The sequence below is a fragment of the Homarus americanus genome, unplaced genomic scaffold (genome assembly GCF_018991925.1).
Source record: "Homarus americanus isolate GMGI-L3 unplaced genomic scaffold, GMGI_Hamer_2.0 scaffold6317, whole genome shotgun sequence".
In the NCBI taxonomy this organism is placed as follows: Eukaryota; Metazoa; Arthropoda; class Malacostraca; order Decapoda; family Nephropidae; genus Homarus; species Homarus americanus.
Window position 1 is genome coordinate 20,432,371 of NW_024730668.1, and position 17,507 is coordinate 20,449,877.

The 17,507-nt window shown below is 36.3% G+C and overlaps 1 protein-coding gene across 1 annotated transcript; it reads left to right on the forward strand.

Annotated features, from left to right (window-relative positions):
• Positions 1 to 2: 2 nt before the first annotated feature.
• LOC121867122 lies at positions 3 to 14,795 on the forward strand (the record flags this gene model as incomplete). The annotated part of the gene is made up of 5 exons (XM_042366877.1): positions 3 to 305; positions 359 to 2,877; positions 4,775 to 5,681; positions 12,310 to 12,498; positions 14,135 to 14,795. Coding segments are annotated over 5 exons (4,440 nt in total), but the record flags the coding sequence as incomplete, so codon positions are not given.
• Between the last annotated feature and the right edge of the window lie 2,712 nt (positions 14,796 to 17,507).

A 17,507-nucleotide genomic window follows, 5' to 3' on the forward strand; every position in this document is an offset into this window, starting at 1 on the left:
AAGAGCCTGCTGTTAAGGAAAAGGAAGAGCCTGATGTTAAGGAAAATGAAAAGCCTGCTGTTAAGGAAAAGGAAGAGCCTGATGTTAAGGAAAATGAAGAGCCTGATGTAAAAGAAAATGAAGAGCCTGATGTCAAGGAAAATGAAGAGCCTGCTGTTAAGGAAAAGGAAGAGCCTGATGTTAAGGAAAATGAAGAGCCTGATGTTAAGGAAAATGAAGAGCCTGATGTTAAGGAAAATGAAGAGCCTGATGTCAAGGAAAATGAAGAGCCTGATGTCAAGGAAAATGAAGAGCCTGATGTCAAGGAAAATGAAGAGTCCCTGCTGTTAAGGAAAATGAAAAGAGCCCTGATGTAAAGGAAAATGAAGAGCCTGCTGTTAAGGAAAATGAAAAGCCTGCTGTTAAGGAAAATGAAGAGCCTGATGTTAAGGAAAATGAAAAGCCTGATGTTAAGGAAAATGAAGAGCCTGATGTAAAGGAAAATGAAGAGCCTGATGTAAAGGAAAAGGAAGAGTCTGATGTCAAGGAAAAAGAAGAGCCGGATGTAAAGGAAAATGAAGAGCCTGCTGTTATGGAAAAGGAAGAGCCTGCTGTTAAGGAAAAGGAAGAGCCTGATGTCAAGGAAAAGGAAGAGCCTGATGTTAAGGAAAAGGAAGAGCCTGATGTTAAGGAAAAGGAAGAGCCTGATGTCAAGGAAAAGGAAGAGCCTGATGTCAAGGAAAAGGAAGAGCCAGATGTAAAGGAAAATGAAGAGCCTGATGTTAAGGAAAATGAAGAGCCTGATGAAAAGGAAATTGAAGAGCCTGATGTTAAGGAAAATGAAGAGCCTGACGTTAAGGAAAATGAAGAGCCAGATGTAAAGGAAATTGAAGAGCCTGATGTAAAGGAAATTGAGGAGCCTGATGTTAAGGAAAATGAAGAGCCTGATGTAAAGGAAAATGAAGAGCCTGATGTAGAGGAAATTGAAGAGCCTGATGTAAAGGAAATTGAAGAGCCTGATGTTAAGGAAAATGAAGAGCCTGATGTTAAGGAAAATGAAGAGCCTGATGTAAAGGAAAATGAAGAGCCTGATGTAAAGGAAAATGAAGAGCCTGATGTTAAGGAAAATGAAGAGTCTGATGTTAAGAAAAATGAAGAGCCTGATGTTAAGGAAAATGAAAAGCCTGCTGTTAAGGAAAATGAAAAGCCTGCTGTTAAGGAAAAGGAAGAGCCTGATGTAAAAGAAAATGAAGAGCCTGATGTTAAGGAAAATGAAGAGCCTGATGTAAAAGAAAATGAAGAGCCTGATGTTAAGGAAAATGAAGAGCCTGATGTAAAAGAAAATGAAGAGCCTGATGTCAAGGAAAATGAAGAGCCTGACGTCAAGGAAATTGAAGAGCCTGACGTTAAGGAAATTGAAGAGCCTGACGTTAAGGAAAATGAAGAGCCTGATGTTAAGAAAAATGAAGAGCCTGATGTTAAGGAAGATAAAAGACACACTTTTGAGGAAAATGAGTTAAATGTCAAACAGGATACTGGGGTTAGTGCTAAGGAAGTTAAAGACACTGACACCAAGCAAGTCCAAGAGGTCATACCCAAGCAAGGCCAAGGTGTTGAACCCAGGCAAGGCCAAGGTATTGAACCCAAGCAAGGCCAAGGTGTTGAACCCAGGCAAGGCCAAGGGTTTGGTCAAGTCAGAACCCAACATGTTGCTCTTGAGGAAGACCCTAACCAAGTTGAAATAAAGGTCATGCAGAATGAGACTGATACTAATAAAGACTCAATGTTGCAAGGTACACTGCAACAACACTGCCATTCCCAGTTTGCTAAGATCGTTGAAGGCAAACAAGAGGACAAGTGTAATGGTAAACCTATTGTAGAAATTGATAGTAAACAGAGTGACAAATATGCACATAAGAAGGCTCCTCATAAGCATGATAATAAACAGGATGAACACTTCAATGCAGAGCAAGAGAACAAGCAACAGCATCAACCTAAGGAACTGGTAGGTGTGGATCACATGCCAGACCACAATCAGTTTACTGACCACAAAAATAGTGAAGCTAAAAGCACTTCTATAGATATTCAACAGCAGAATCAAGGTGGCCATCAGTTCAATAAACAAGTCAACAGTATTCAACAAGTCCAGAAAAGTGGTGACCATCAAGATGATGGTAGGGAAAGTATTGGGCATTGGAATGATAACCAATTTAATTACATGTATTTGCCGTCCTCTATGTCAAGTGAGCAGCGAGGTGAAGACGAAGAAATTAATTGGCAACAGACCAGTATGCAAGGTGCTGAACAGCATAGTAGCAGTTTTCTTCCTCACTCTGAAAATGGCAAGATAAATTCTAATGGGAAAGCTCAACACCAGAGGTGTATTTATAACCCAAACAAATACCAGCACCATATTAATCAGAAACAGGTATCACAGCAGGACTATAGTTCAAACTTAACTGAAAATATTCCTGAGCAAATAGGTCATCCAGTAGGTAAGGGAGACGAGTTGCAAGAAAAGGTGCTAAGAGAATACCAGGGTGTTGTACAAAATACCCAGAGAGATCATCACCAACAGAGTAGCAAACATGACAATTGTGAGAGTGTGAACCAAGGTGAAATGCATTTTAGTCAACAAAATTACAAGCATCATGAAAACCAACAAGGTTATCTGCAGCAATGTGATCAAGCTTATCCTGATAGTCCAAATCATCACCAACCCCACCATAAGGACTGTACCAATGCTTACTACAGTCCTCCTCCAGAATATGGCCGTGGCTCATATGGTCGTCGGCCTCGAAGAGGAAGAGGTAAAAGTGAATACTACCAGCAGCAGCAGCATCATCAGCAGCAGCATCATCATCGTAACCAAAATTCACAAGGATTCTCTCAGTCAAGGTAAATATTATATTATTTAATTACAGTTACACCATTAGATGCATTCTTTTAGGCATATACCTACTTTTGATCATAAAATTGTGGTAAAATTACTGGAAATAAAAAAGTGTGAATTGTGAAATGAATTTGATGCTTGAGATGGACATCAACTTTTAACCTTTAGCCCAGGTTAGGGTGCTGCTGGCAGTAACCCCACACACACACACACACCCACATGGATAAATCGAGAAAAAATAAACTTTTCCAAAAATAATTAAAAACTAAAACAAAAAAGTGGCGGGAATAGGCAGACGTTCTAGAATGTCACCTGGGGTGCGCTGGTCGGACGTTTTGGAAAGTCACCTGGGGCCTAGGGGTTAAATTGGCTTACTGCTATTCAGGAATTTACAATATCACATTGCATTATTCAATTAGAACTGCATACTGAGAGAATAATTATCTGATATAATCTCTAGATTAATGGGGATGTTCATTGAAAATGGTGATGCATTTTTAGAATTATGAATTTCTTGATGAATTTCTTGGTGTTTTTAAAATTAACTTAATGGTACAGTATTTAGTTTTATAAGATCCTTTGACCAAATATGCATATGAGCGTACAGTTAAACTGCTTGTTGGTTGCAGAATGACAAAACCGAATAATTTTGGAAATCTTTGCATGTTTACAGTCCTGAACCAAATATAGTACAGTAGTGTCAAAAGTACAGTAAATGTTGCATTTAGATGTGATCAAAGGAGCAAGTAAGTAGGTTATGGCAGGGTTAAGTTAGGGAATATGTCCTGTACCCAGTATGCATTACAAGGTTAATAAGTACTGCAGCATTTAATGTTGTTGTATAATATTGGTTTTTCAAGTTTAGTGAGGGACATCCGTTATAACTGTACATTTGGAAGTAGATGGAATGATAATTATTATAAACTGGGATAAATAACCACATAAAGTAGAGAGAGGCAAGTACACAAAGACATCAGCTGTTCCAAACTGAGGCCACCCTGGTGCTATCAAAAGTAAAACAAAGTAGCAAGCAAACCTGCAAGTTTTCAGGAAAGTCCAGTTTCTTGGAAGCTGGATAAATGGTCTGGCACCTTTATTTGGTTTTCTAGCCATAATTTCTTTGTATGCAAGTGTTCATTGCTGCTTACAATATGTATTGAAATGAAGTTAAGTTTCAATATCCTTGGTGGTCTATTTATACAAGTATTTATTTCTGTCAAAACCATCATCCCCAGGCATGTATTTACCAGGTACAGTAGTTCATAAAATCCATCCATCACTATCACTAGTTTAATGATGACACACCATTATGTTCTTCAATAAATGATGTACTGTAATGTTGTTTCTAAAGAAAACTTTTGGGGCTAAGTTGTGATGGCCAAATGTAAGTGGATCATGAGTTAATCTTCGTCTGTGACTTTATGGGGTTAAGTCTGGGTTTGCATCCCAGGACAGATGGTTATAATTCAAGCATCACCAAGTAAGACATTGACCATAAGTATTCTGATGTTGAAAGTACAGTATTAGGGTTAACCTTAGTGATGGTCATTCGAAATTTATGATGTAAAGATTGATAAGCAGTTACAATTTTACAAGTTAAGGATATCCACGGGAAGTAACACACACTGTAAGATTATTGTGTTTTGATAAATAAGGAGATATTGAGGTTCAGATTTTATATAATAAGATAGAGTAAAGTGTTATTGAGTGTAATTTTTTTTTTTTTTTTAAATTGGCCCTTTTTATTTTTATTTGTTTTAATATCCTTAGATTGGGACCATCAATCCCCCCACCCCACCTGCCCTTAAAGCAAAGCCCAGCTCATAGTCCCATTCTTTCCCATATGCACACATACACTGTCAATCTTACATTCTTAAAACTGTGTTGCATATTTTATTGCAGATTGCTTACATGTGGTTGCTGTAATGAGAAATACGATCTTGATTTCAAGCACCCAAGAGTTCTGTACTGCCACCATACTTTCTGCACAGAATGTATAGCTTACATGTATCATATGGGAACAGTTTACTGCTATACTTGTAATAAACGTACTTGGAGAGTGACTGCTCCAAACAATCTTCCAATTAACCAAACTCTTTTTGGATTAATGAAAGAAGGAATTTGTAAGCCTACTGTCACAGTTGGTGAAAGTGATCAACCTGTAAATCAGTCTTATATCACTAAGGAGGATCCAATAAGGGGAGAACAGCTTTGTAAACCACCAAAACAGAGAGGAAAATCTATTAAGACAGCACAAAGTGACCAAGTTGATTCTAGAAGAGAAAATCTAGCCTCATCATCAAGTGAGTTACCCCATGATGGTAGGTGTGTAGAATATGGAATACGCATAATTGCACACTGCACAACATGTCAACAGTGGGTATGTGAAAGTTGTCAGAAAGTTGATCATAATAAAAAAGGCTGTGTTCTGAGGCCAATAAAAATTGCACTTGCAGAAATGAAACAGAACAGTGTAAAAAAGGCACATTCAACTTGTGATTTCCTCAGCAAGTCTGTGAAGGATCTCCAAATATACAGTGATCACTTAAATGTGCTCCTTTTGTCTATGCGTGCTGCTTTTCAGTGTTTCGAGAAAGAGTATGACAGTACAAAGAAGGCTTTACAGGAGGGTACACAGAATGAAAAGCATCTTAAAGATGTTGAATTAAAACTCTCATCATTAACCAACCTTCCGAATGCAATAGCAGGTTTACAAGGTCTTGACAATGAGTGTGATGTAGCTCAACGGTGGATGTCGAGCACTCTGTCTAGAACCATCAGTACTGGTGCAGTAAAAGGTGCAGCCAAGGTAAGTTGAAACAGTGTAGATGAGAATATTTTTTTTACTATACTTAGGATACAGTAGGTAGGCAAGTTACAGTAGGTATGTCATTTTACTGGACTGTTGAATAGAATGAGGAACAGTGGAAATTGCCAGTCATTGTAACATTTTATGCAAAGGTACACTTCACCTTGTCCCAGAATTTTGTCACTGTATGCACTCCAAATACAGTACAGTAGGCTCTCATATTTGGACACCTATTTAGACTGGATAAACCTCGCGAAATTCAAATCGTCCAAATTTAAATACAACTTCCTATGGAGAAAATTAATTTGAGTCTTGTACATTTGATGTTTGGCTAAATTTTGTCTTATTTACCCTACTTTTTGGCGAATTACTACCTGTAATAAAGCAACATCCTAATAAACCAACAAAAATAACACAGATAAAGTTAAATAAAAACTAAAAACAACACAAAAAGTTTCTATGTTCTACAGCTTCAGCTAGAGTTGAACCTGATGACTTGGCAACTTCGTCATCTGAGTAAAAACACACTCAACAATATTGGCTGTCCTTATGCATTCAACTTTACCACCATTAAAATATATATGAACAGTAAATAAGTGTTGCTTCCATATTCTTATGTAGAGTAATAATGATATATTTTCACATGTACGTACTTACATACGCGATCTCTTTTATTTTCTTTACCATTAATGGTTAGCTACTTTTATTGTTCCATTTATTAACATTAAATAACGTTACTTAAAACAACCATATTATTTTTTTTACATTAATTTTACTACAGCTACAACCAGGGTCTTATTTTCTTCAGTTTTATATGTCGAACCAATCAGTCACTGGTTTTGTAAACATTAGCGAAAACAATGCCGTCTCGTCTCTTCGTGTGTTTTAATATTCTACGTATGTATTATTAATGAATTGTATTGTTCATTTTGCACACATACCGGTAAACATTAATTCAATCAAAAAGACATTCAGTAATAAACAATAATGAATCTTTTGTACACAAGAGAAATGACGCTGTTTACACGATTGTGCACGTCTGAATGTTGGTGGGCCGCTCAAACCCATCGAAATTCGAGTTTCCACCGTCAAAATTTGAAATTGTGTAGTTTTTTTTGTGTTCAAATAAAAAAGTCAAATTAAAAACTCACAAAACTTGAGAACCTATTGTACTGTACATATAAGGGGCAGACACGTAATGTTATCCTTTCTGCAAATTATTATACAGTACTGTACTGTATACATTTTATTTATCTAAATTACTCCCCAAAAAAGCTTTATGTTGGTCTGAATGTGTTCCTGTATGTCTCTACACAAAAGTACAGTATTTTGTTTTGTAAAGTGAAACTGGTGGGTTATGTATTAAGCCTAATTGTAAACCTTGCTCTTGTTTAGAGTCTGAAGTCTGACACATTTGATACAAGTCACTATTTCAAAAAGTGTTTCTTAAATCAGCTGCATCATTAAAAATTATTTGGGAATATAGGACAGGAGTCCAGGTTAACCAGCTAGCTAAGAAAAAAATCTAAAAAATAAATTATTTTATGCTTCAAGAATAAACCAAATCGAGTAGACTCGTATGGTATTGCACTTTTCATGTCACTTTTTCTCTAGTTTTCTTGTAAATAATGATGCTCCTTGCATATCGTCTTATTGATGATACCATATTTGCGCTCCATCTGTTGACAAACACATCCTGGTGACCAACTGACTGACCCTGAATGTTAAGCATTAGAATGATTCCCAGTCTGTCATCAATTTTTCTTTGCATATGAACCGAGCTAACCAAACTGAACATAACCTAACCTAAAATAGTAATAATATACAGTACTGTGCTGTATTTCCATCCTAGGATAGGTAGGTTTTGTTGGTTCATCTTATCTATGGTAAATCATAATATAATTTAGTTGTTAAATTTGTTGGGAGTCTTTGTATGTATGGAAATGATGAGTGTACTACAAGGAAGCCATGTGCTTATGCATGAGTTTGCCAACAATGTAAGGCTTGACCAATTTCCCAAGTGGCTAACAAGCCATCAAGTGGTGTAGTGGATGAAGTAATGTTTCTCCAAACTAATATACAGGTATAACAAAAATTCCACATCCAATTAATTTTTCTTTTTTGGGGATATTCTTCTTAACCACTTGTATATGGGGGTCCTCACTCTGTTCAATAAAATCAACTGGCAATTTTACTGTATACCTATGCTGTTTTGGCGGTATGTACTGCCGGAAGCCTAGTCTACCATGCCACAGCAATAAACTCTCGTCAAGACAAAGGTCATGGTATGGAGCAAACATTTCCCTATACAGTACTTGTACTTCCTACACATGTGATCAAGACCATTTTTGTTTGATTCACAGGGATGTTTCCATGACGGTTCATCAGTTCCTTGCATAGAAAATATATTTTTTAATGCATTTAAAGATAATTTATATTTTGGGTAAGGAAGGTTATGTTAACTAGGTTAGTTTGGCTCATTTTATGAACAACTGATTACAGTATATGATGTAACAGTGTTTAGTGATTGGACCTTGGAATTTGTTACCAGGGTTCAAGAATATTCATTCATAAAAATATCCAGCAAAGGAGCAGGTCCTGGTTGGCATTTAGGAGCTTGGAAATAATATACTGTACAGTACAAAACCCTTTTTGTCCTAAGTGATAAAGTATATACTGTATCTTTATGGAACAATGTCCATGTTACTAATTCAGACACAACCAACATCAAATATTACCCTAATGCAGTACTGTTCCCTTAACCCCTTTGCTATGGGGATGCCACTTCATATTTTATTTGGCTGATACCAGACAATTTTATTTACCAGAGTGGGGACCCTGCACAGTACTATACACAAGTGGTTAGTAGTCTTCAACAAGCTTCACTAAAAATAGAAAAGAATTAACAAATAGAATAGAATAAATTTCTCCTGTAATGACTGCATCAAATATGCAGTCACGGTCAAAAGTCCGGTTGCCTCTCCTGCTGCTCCACGAATCCCGAGATTTGTGCCTGGAGTTTTAATCCCCCGCTTTTGTTGGCAAGGGTCGACGGATTTACAACCAAGAGTTTTAGAGAAACGTCTGATTTACAATCAAGATTTTTTTTAAATTAAATCGTGAAGCACACCACACTGCAGCGCTCGACAGGGAGGCGTAGCGGTAAAATTAACTTATGATATTGGAATTAATGTATTTACTGAAATATAGGACACAAAAAGTGACCCTGCACCCAATGCGCCAATACGGTGCAAGTACAGTAATACTAAATATTGTTGGGATAGATTTGTGTTTTTAGGTCTGCTTGTCCTTTATCAGTACACAAGCTCTGCTACCACAGGGAATGATATAAAATACTGAAAAGCAAGCAGAATTATCACAACGTAAAGTAACGCACCAACCATATATTAGCTTAATGACAGAGGTAAACTCATATCATCTCGTTGTACCTCCTTGCCCAGCATTCATAAACCATACCACAAGCTTTTATTATGTTGCTTAACACCCAGGGGAAAATAAATTATATAACGAGCTTCCAACATAACAGTATACGTATATGCGAATGTTGTAGGGGTTTTGAATTACCACCACTGTCATTCTATTATTGTTTCTTTAGTGACTAACTATATTACCTTGCAGGTATACAACTCTATAAATAGTCTTTCTGTCAGGGGTGTGGAGTGGTGGTGTTAATGTCATGTCTGGATACCGTCATCATCGTGTGATCTGTGTGCCATTTTTTCTCTTATTTATACGTATCTACCAAACAACTCAATAAAATACAATAGACTCGCAACTTACGCAGAAGTTACGTTTCTGGGACTCCGTGCAAAGTCAGACACACTCTTAAAAATCCCCTAAATCGCCTTTAAATCACTATATATACGTACATATACACGAGAACTCATAAATCACTACTGTAATGTAATATCAACATCTGTTACAAGTGCATACAGCACATTGCCGTTGACGGGAACACGTTTCTGGTTCATATCCTCCACCCAGATGTTTAATGCCTTCTCCACCTTCACTAAAGGTATGTCACTAACCTGGCTAGTCACCTTAGCAGTAAATGATGCACTTATAGACACGGTTTCACGAATTTCCCTCTCCCGAATCTTGATGGATTTCACGCTTGATTCGTTCCACCTCAACGTCCGTGCTACAGCAGCTATCAACATGCCGCCTTTTATTCAGTCTAACACGGCCACTTTTTCTTCCAGTGTCATCACAGAGCGTTGTTTCTTTGCTGGAGGACCAGAGGCAGAGGTTGGCTTGTGTTAGGGCATTATGAACGAGAATGAGAGAGGCTTAAGCGCACTAAATTGATACACACGAGAGGCAGCTGTTACTCCGACGATACACGTGCGGCAACTGAGACAGACAGAGGTGGCGGGGTGGTGCGTTTGGCCGGCTTGCGACCCTTTTTTAAAGTTTTGAGCTTGAAATAGGAAATTGTAACCTAACCCCCTGGATGACCCGCGTATAGTTAAAACTGCATAAGAAAAAATCCACGTAAATTGTGAGTCTACTGTAGTGCGATTAAAAATTTAAAACTTAATTGATGATAAAAATGATATGCGCATGACTAATGTTTATTTGCCTAACCAACCTTTATAAAGCAATCTACTATATCACATTAAAGTGTGTGTGGATGTGAACTGAACAGCTGACTCACCCTCCATGTAGTCGTGAAGGTGACAGCAGCGCACACAATGTAAGGTGGTCAAACTTAGGTCGAATCTTGGGATTATAGTACTGCATAGTATATAGTACTTTTTAATTCTGAAAATGTACTCATTTTTTGGTTAGATCGGGGGTTCGCAACTTTTATACATTAGTCGGCCACTTAATGGTGCAAGTAATCAGTGATTGGCCACAGGTGTACTAAACCAACATAAGTCAACACTGCATTCCATAGAAGTGAATGTAAAATCAGAAATGCAGGACTATATTTTATTGTCAGGAAATTGTTATGAACAATACCGATATTTATGACTAAACATAACATTCATTTTCAGCATTGAAATACGTACTGTAATGGCACTAGTCACTAGCCTCGTTAAATATTCTGTAAAAAAAAATTAGAATATCTAGCTGTATCTAGCCACATATTTATCAGATTAATGAAAAATATGCAAAAATTAAAAGATTAATCTACATAGGACCTCTACCACAGAAATTTAAGCCAATAAAATATAAATTTTCGAACATACCCGGTATTGGTCAATCAAAATCTGGAACTCGGTTTTTTATTATTTCTTTAATTTCCCTGCCTTTTATCTTAACCCAAAATATTAGGAATAACAATCTTACCAACCAAATAGCCAAAAATTTAGATGTCACCCAGCCGGCCGCATACATACCCCTTTCCAGAAAACGGGGTTGCAGACCCCTGGTTTAGTTAGATAGATTTATTGAGTTAAAGGATCATACATCTTACACATTTGTTCAACATGTTTTATTTAATACTAAATGTACTAGAGGGAATGTTATCAAAGAACATGCCATAGAGAGATTTATCAAGTCATATCATGCAATATGCAATAATCTTATGTTACTCATAACCTATAAAATCGTCATCCAATACGCAATAGTTCACTACAAGATGAAGGCGACTGGCTTAGATCCACATCTAACAATGGGCAGTGAGACACTGAGTGTGGTCTCTATTGACTGTCACTTCCACCCTTCGCCCACCAATTCCCGCACGCACGGCGGTGGCGGGAAATTTGAAAATTAATTCTTCCAAACGCGGTTAAGGCGTGTATGATGCGGTTTAATAATATTGGTAGTATACTGTACTGTATTTACATTTACAAAATATGTTTTCCACTAAAAAAAAATAAAAATTGTTCCACAAATACTGTATATGAAGTGTACTGAAATTTTTTCCTTAAAAATCCTTGTAAAATAAGGATGCGGTGGTGCGTCTTTTATACCGGCAAATTTGGTAGTTCGCTTTACCGCCCCACCTCCCTGTCAAGTACTGTAGTGCAGTGTCCTTATTGACTCAAATTTTTTTAAACTGGTTGTAAACACGACGACCCCCGTCAATAGAAGAGGGTGACTGAAACTCCAGGCGTTTGACTCGTGAACCCAAAGCAGTAGACACTGATGTATTCTGTTCACTGCTGTTTCTGATTCACATGTCTAATTTGGGGGGTTTGTGGAGCAGCAGGGTGACTTGCTTAATAAAATAAGAATGGTGAAGAGTTACTTTGAGGAGGTTCAAATAGGTGGAATATAGCAGGAAAAAAAGACACACTGTATTTTCAGTAATGTATGGGGTTTTAAACTTCACCTTTGTTTGTTTGTTTGGGAATTGGTATGGGAGTGAACCAACCTCAAGGTTCTGATCCATTGAATCCAGAACCTCACTGGTTCATGAAGCAACCACAGGGGTTAAGTTTGTTTTGTTTTTTTAGCTGATCAACTGTAATTTATACTGGTCTGACTGGAGTATGTAGCTTCCTACCAAAACATGCCAGGGCCTGTCGCCAATCTTGTCGATCTCTCGCTAGTGAAACCATAGCTCATACTGAATTTAATCGGCAGTAACGGTTAAATAGATAAATGGATAATATTAACAAGATACAGTAACACTAAACTTTTTGTATTTCCTCAGGATCTCTTAAGCATTACACTTCAGACCCTTAGGACATCCACAACAGATAATGGCCAAGTGAAGCAATTGGTGGCATGTCAAGAAAAATCATCTGGCAAGAAATTTTCACACCTGACAGTCAATGGTGGCCGAATTTTTCTACACTGTCTCACTGGCACCTTAACACTCAAGGAAGCTCGCCAGTTGCCGGTAATATGTTGAAATTTAAAGAACTGATCAATATTAAGGTTTCTTCACTTTTAACTCGGAGAAATTTAAAGTGTGTGTGTGTGTGAATACACACACTAAGCTTAAAATTGCCTGTAATCCTCAGATGGGGTTTGTGAAATATAAAAACTTTAGACAATAATTTATATAAACTTATGATTTTAAATGAAGCTCCTTAAATTTTTTTTATAATTAATGACAGCCATGAATAAAAGTGAAGTAACTCTCAACTTATTGATGGATGTCTAAATGATTTACTGTGAAGGACTATCTTATTTTACATGTTGTTCTCATTTATGTAAGTTTCACAAGAAGCAGATATGCAGTAATATGGTTTACTTATTACTATCCAAATTTTTTATGCCAGGTTAAAATTCTCACACATAACTGTGTCGTGTTTTTCATCTTTACCTGTGCAATGCATCATTAGATTTTCAAAAACATCTCGAGCACTAGAATACACCAGGAATGTTTAAAATCCCACTATGTCATTGCCTAAGTCTGTATATACATCTAAAATAACTTAATTTAAGACAAAATTAGAAATAGAGTGACAAAATGCAGTTTATGAAAGTAAAAATAAGTCATTAGTTAAATAAAATTCTGTAAATTTGAGGTTTAACCCCGTTCGTTTCGGCGGGCGTTCGTAAGTCGGGGACCTCCTGTACTCTCGATTTAGCAGAATCCGATAAAACGAACTCTGGAACTTGTAACTTTTTTCTCACCCCTCCTCCCCCCCCCTACCAAACAGGGAGTTACTACCGCCTGGGAACATATTGGAAGCAGAATGCATTGTATAATGGTAGACCCTGTTGCCATATAGCATCACAAAAATTTTGACCAAGTCCCAGGTTGCTGTTCTGACTTTCTGCCTCATTTACACAATTGCAGGTCACTCTTGTTTCTCTTACTTTGACAACAGCATACATGCCCTGTATACCATTTCCTTTATTATTATTATATTATATTTTTAATATTTAAAAAAAATATAAACCCGGTATATTATTTTTATTAATTTATTATTATTATTACAGTAAGTCCTCATTTAACGTTGCCCCCGATAATGTTGTTTCGTTATAACGTCGCTACTCTTTAGTTACCAATAATTCGGTTAATGTCCCGACAACTCAATATGACATCGTTTTTTATCATCGTCACGGACTAAGGTACTATGGAAGTGCTGGGATGGGTGTGAAAGGGATCTGCCCTGTATGGGCCAGTCGGCCTCCTGCAGTATCCCACTTTCTTATGTTCTTATGTTATGTTATGTTATGTGTTGTAGAACTATTGTACAAGAACAGGAGAATCGCCCCAGAGGAATGTGTGTTCAGTAGTGGAGGATATGACTTATTTTTGAATGTGTCCCACCAAAGGTGGGGAACATATTTTTGTCTATTAGTTTCACTGGTATTGGCCTTACTCCAAATGCAAACCCCCAGAATATATGAGAACGACCTGTATTTTTATTGATAAATTGACTTTGTAATTTAGTCAAATTTATGCTTTGTTGCTAGAATTATTTCTTTTCTTATATTCTTCCTTTGTTTTTATATTACCTGTATAGAAATTATGTTAAATAAGCACATGTCATTCATGCGGGTTTCACTTATATTGACAGTTGGAGTGCTTCAAGTCCTACCTGGATGGTGCTGCATCTCTGACTTTCTTCGACCTGTCTTGGGATGGTGCTTGTCAAGGTCAAGTTTACATACGCTTGACTGGTGATACAGTCAGAGGGCGCCAGTTTCTAGACTTGTGTACTGGCGAGAAAGGAGTTTCTTTCCAGAAAACTCCCTTCCATCGTATTTGGTGGAAGGGTCACCCAGGTGAACACATATGGGGTGGTGATTATGAACAAGGAGATGGTAGTGGAGGTGCATCAGTCTCAAATAACAGTGATATTGATAAAGCAGGTATATTAGGTCGAGCTGTCCCTATCACAGCTGGTTTGGTTGCAGGGCGATATGAAAAGAAAAATGTTAGTTCCATCTTTCGGATCTACACCAGAGAGGCCAAGGGTGTTATTGAGGAAGCTGCTTTTGGTCAAGTGGAATTTGGGCTTGATGTAATACAGAGAGCTATCAACCAGAAGAACATTAAAGATGTGATTATTTCTGACTGCGGGGTGGTCTTGGAGTAGTAAGAACTATGGTAAATGTTATGCTGGTGAACTGTTCCTTTCTCTATTACTGCACAGTACTTGGAAAGGGGTTCTGGGTAACATTTGCTTATTTCATGTTAATTGTTTTTATTTAAAGATATGCTTCACATTTTAAATAGTTTACTTTGCATGGTATTGTGGAATCCTTTTGTATTTGCTTTAAATCATCTACAGTATTTAAAATATTATTTCAGATAAAATCTACTTTTATAATGAAGTTAGTTCTTCGACTGTGAAGATTATAATTCGGATGTCTCCAAGAGGTGAGAGCAATCAAGGTACTGTTGGTGACCATGGTCCTCCACTCTCACTTCAAAATTTTGGGGGCTGTCTTTAGTAATCTTATTGAATATTCCATATCCCTGGGGACCTGAATTTTTTACGTTCAGCTTTCATGCTAGTACCTGTTTTCCTTTGGCCCCCCTTCAGTTTTACCCATAAATCTTTCTTCATTATTGAAGCATCCCTAATTATTTGACATAATTTTTTCATTTTATTGTATTCTATAAATTTTCCAGTATTTATCTCATTGTTCCAGCTTGTCTTAGTACATTAATCCACCATTTACTTCTTTATTGGTGTAACATATTTTAACCCTTAAACAGTAGCCATCAACTGTGAAAGTTAGCTGTGGTCATCATCTGTGGTAGTTTCATGTCCTTTACATTCCATTTTTGCTTATACAGGGAGTGTAAGGAATCCTTAGCTGCTAAGTAAGGGTTAAGAATTGTATTGTGGCACTACATTTTGAAAAAAATAAGTCCTTTTTGTATCTGCTGGAAGTAGTCGTACTGTACTACCAACTTCTAAAATAATATTTATCATACATTGCATACCAGTATCTATTTCTTTAGAATAAAATTAAGTACCATTTTTCACAGATTTCTGATATTATTAGAAGTTGTCCTTGCTTGACCTAGGCCAGTTATAATTTCATACTTCCCATCATAATTTATGTTATTTTGCTAATACAAAAATTTTTCCACCCGTTACATTCTGTGCTATGTGCCTAAATTTCCATTTTATGATCTGCTATATTGAAGGGCATATAAGATACGCTTTTATTCAGTAAAATAACAATAAAAAAAAATACCCTGCACCATATATATATATATATATATATATATATATATATATATATATATATATATATATATATATATATATATATATATATATATATATATATATATATATATATATACATACATACATACATACATACATACATACATACATCTTGATAAAATCACACGGGAAAATGGAAACAACGGAGTACCTTAGCTTTCGTCTTTATTCAAGACGAAAGACGAGGCCAATTGGCTAAATTCAACCTAATCCAATTCTAGAATTAAATTAAAATTTTAATTAAATAGTTAAACACATTATTAATACCTCTCATTAATAATAAAAAAGGTTATAGTTATAAAAGCTGGATAAATATCTACTGTTCTGCTAATGAAAACCCAAGATGATCTGTATACTACCCAACTCTTGAGAGCTAAGCATCGCCTCAGTAGTTTGTAACATCATCTGCCGGTGTGCAGTTAAGACTTGTATTCAGTTGTCATTTAATCTTTTTAGAGAGCTTAATATGGACATCATAGTACAGTGAGTAACAATCATAAAAATGATGGCTGAGTATGTACAGTACTAATATTGAATTTAATTTTATCCTCATTTTATGAAACTATGGCTGCAGGGGAAAAATACACTGAAGTTTATTCCTAAATATTCTCTGCTGAAATATGAGTGCATCTTATATGCTGTAAAATACAGTATTCTTAATTTGGAAACAATAGTTATTTCAATTTCTATAAAATTTGCTTTAAACCCACATTTGCCATTTTCCATTAATCTAATGACCAGTATTTTAATGCCTCTGTACTGTCAGTAATATGAGCAGTATCATCAGCATACAGTACCAGGTATTGAAATTAATATGAATTAATTTTTCAGATTAAGACAGACTACATAACATAATTATTTATATGGATATGTATTGATAGATTAGAGATTTCAAGTGCCTAACATTGTATTTATTTTGACACTATGCCGAACTCTGGTGATAGTTCTCGTGATCTTGACTCAGGTTCTGGCGAATTAAATGTGATTTTGTATATACAGTACCATACTTAAGGTTGTAAAATGTAAGTATTTGATGGCTTTTGTGCATAATGATGCCGCTCATGTATTTAAAAAATATTACTTTCAGAACGATGGAGGCAGTTCTGCTAGATATTAATCAGCAGTCTTATCAGTTTGATATCATGAATGGCAATTATATATGAAAATGAACACTGTTAATTTCTCTGTATGGTCAGCCTCCAAGAGGTAAAAGCTAGAGAAAGCTAATTCTTGAGCTTTAAAAATTGATCTTTAATTTTGTGCATGTACATTAGTTAGCTTCTTTTGGACAACTGTCTTCTTATTTGGAAAACCATCCTAGGTGTTGAAACACAAACTCAGAAAAGTTGCAAAATTTATTGTTAAAACACATTATCTGTATTATTTCTTTCTCCTCCAGGAACCTATACTGTACAATGTTGAACTTTCCATTGAAACTCATTATGTGAGATATATGCAGTGTGGGCATCATTCAAAGCCCAGCAATTAGTTGCTACTCAGCAGCTTTCCATGCTTACCTTCAGCCGGTGACCAAACTTGGGTAGTTAAAGCATGCTGTGTGAGACTCATGTCTCCCTTTGTTAACATTTATTTGCACTATAAGCACTTATTGGAAAGGCCAGTATAATTTATTATGATTTCTTTAACTTTGAAATAAAAGTTTACGACGTGGACTAGTCACAATATGGGACCAAAGACCGTT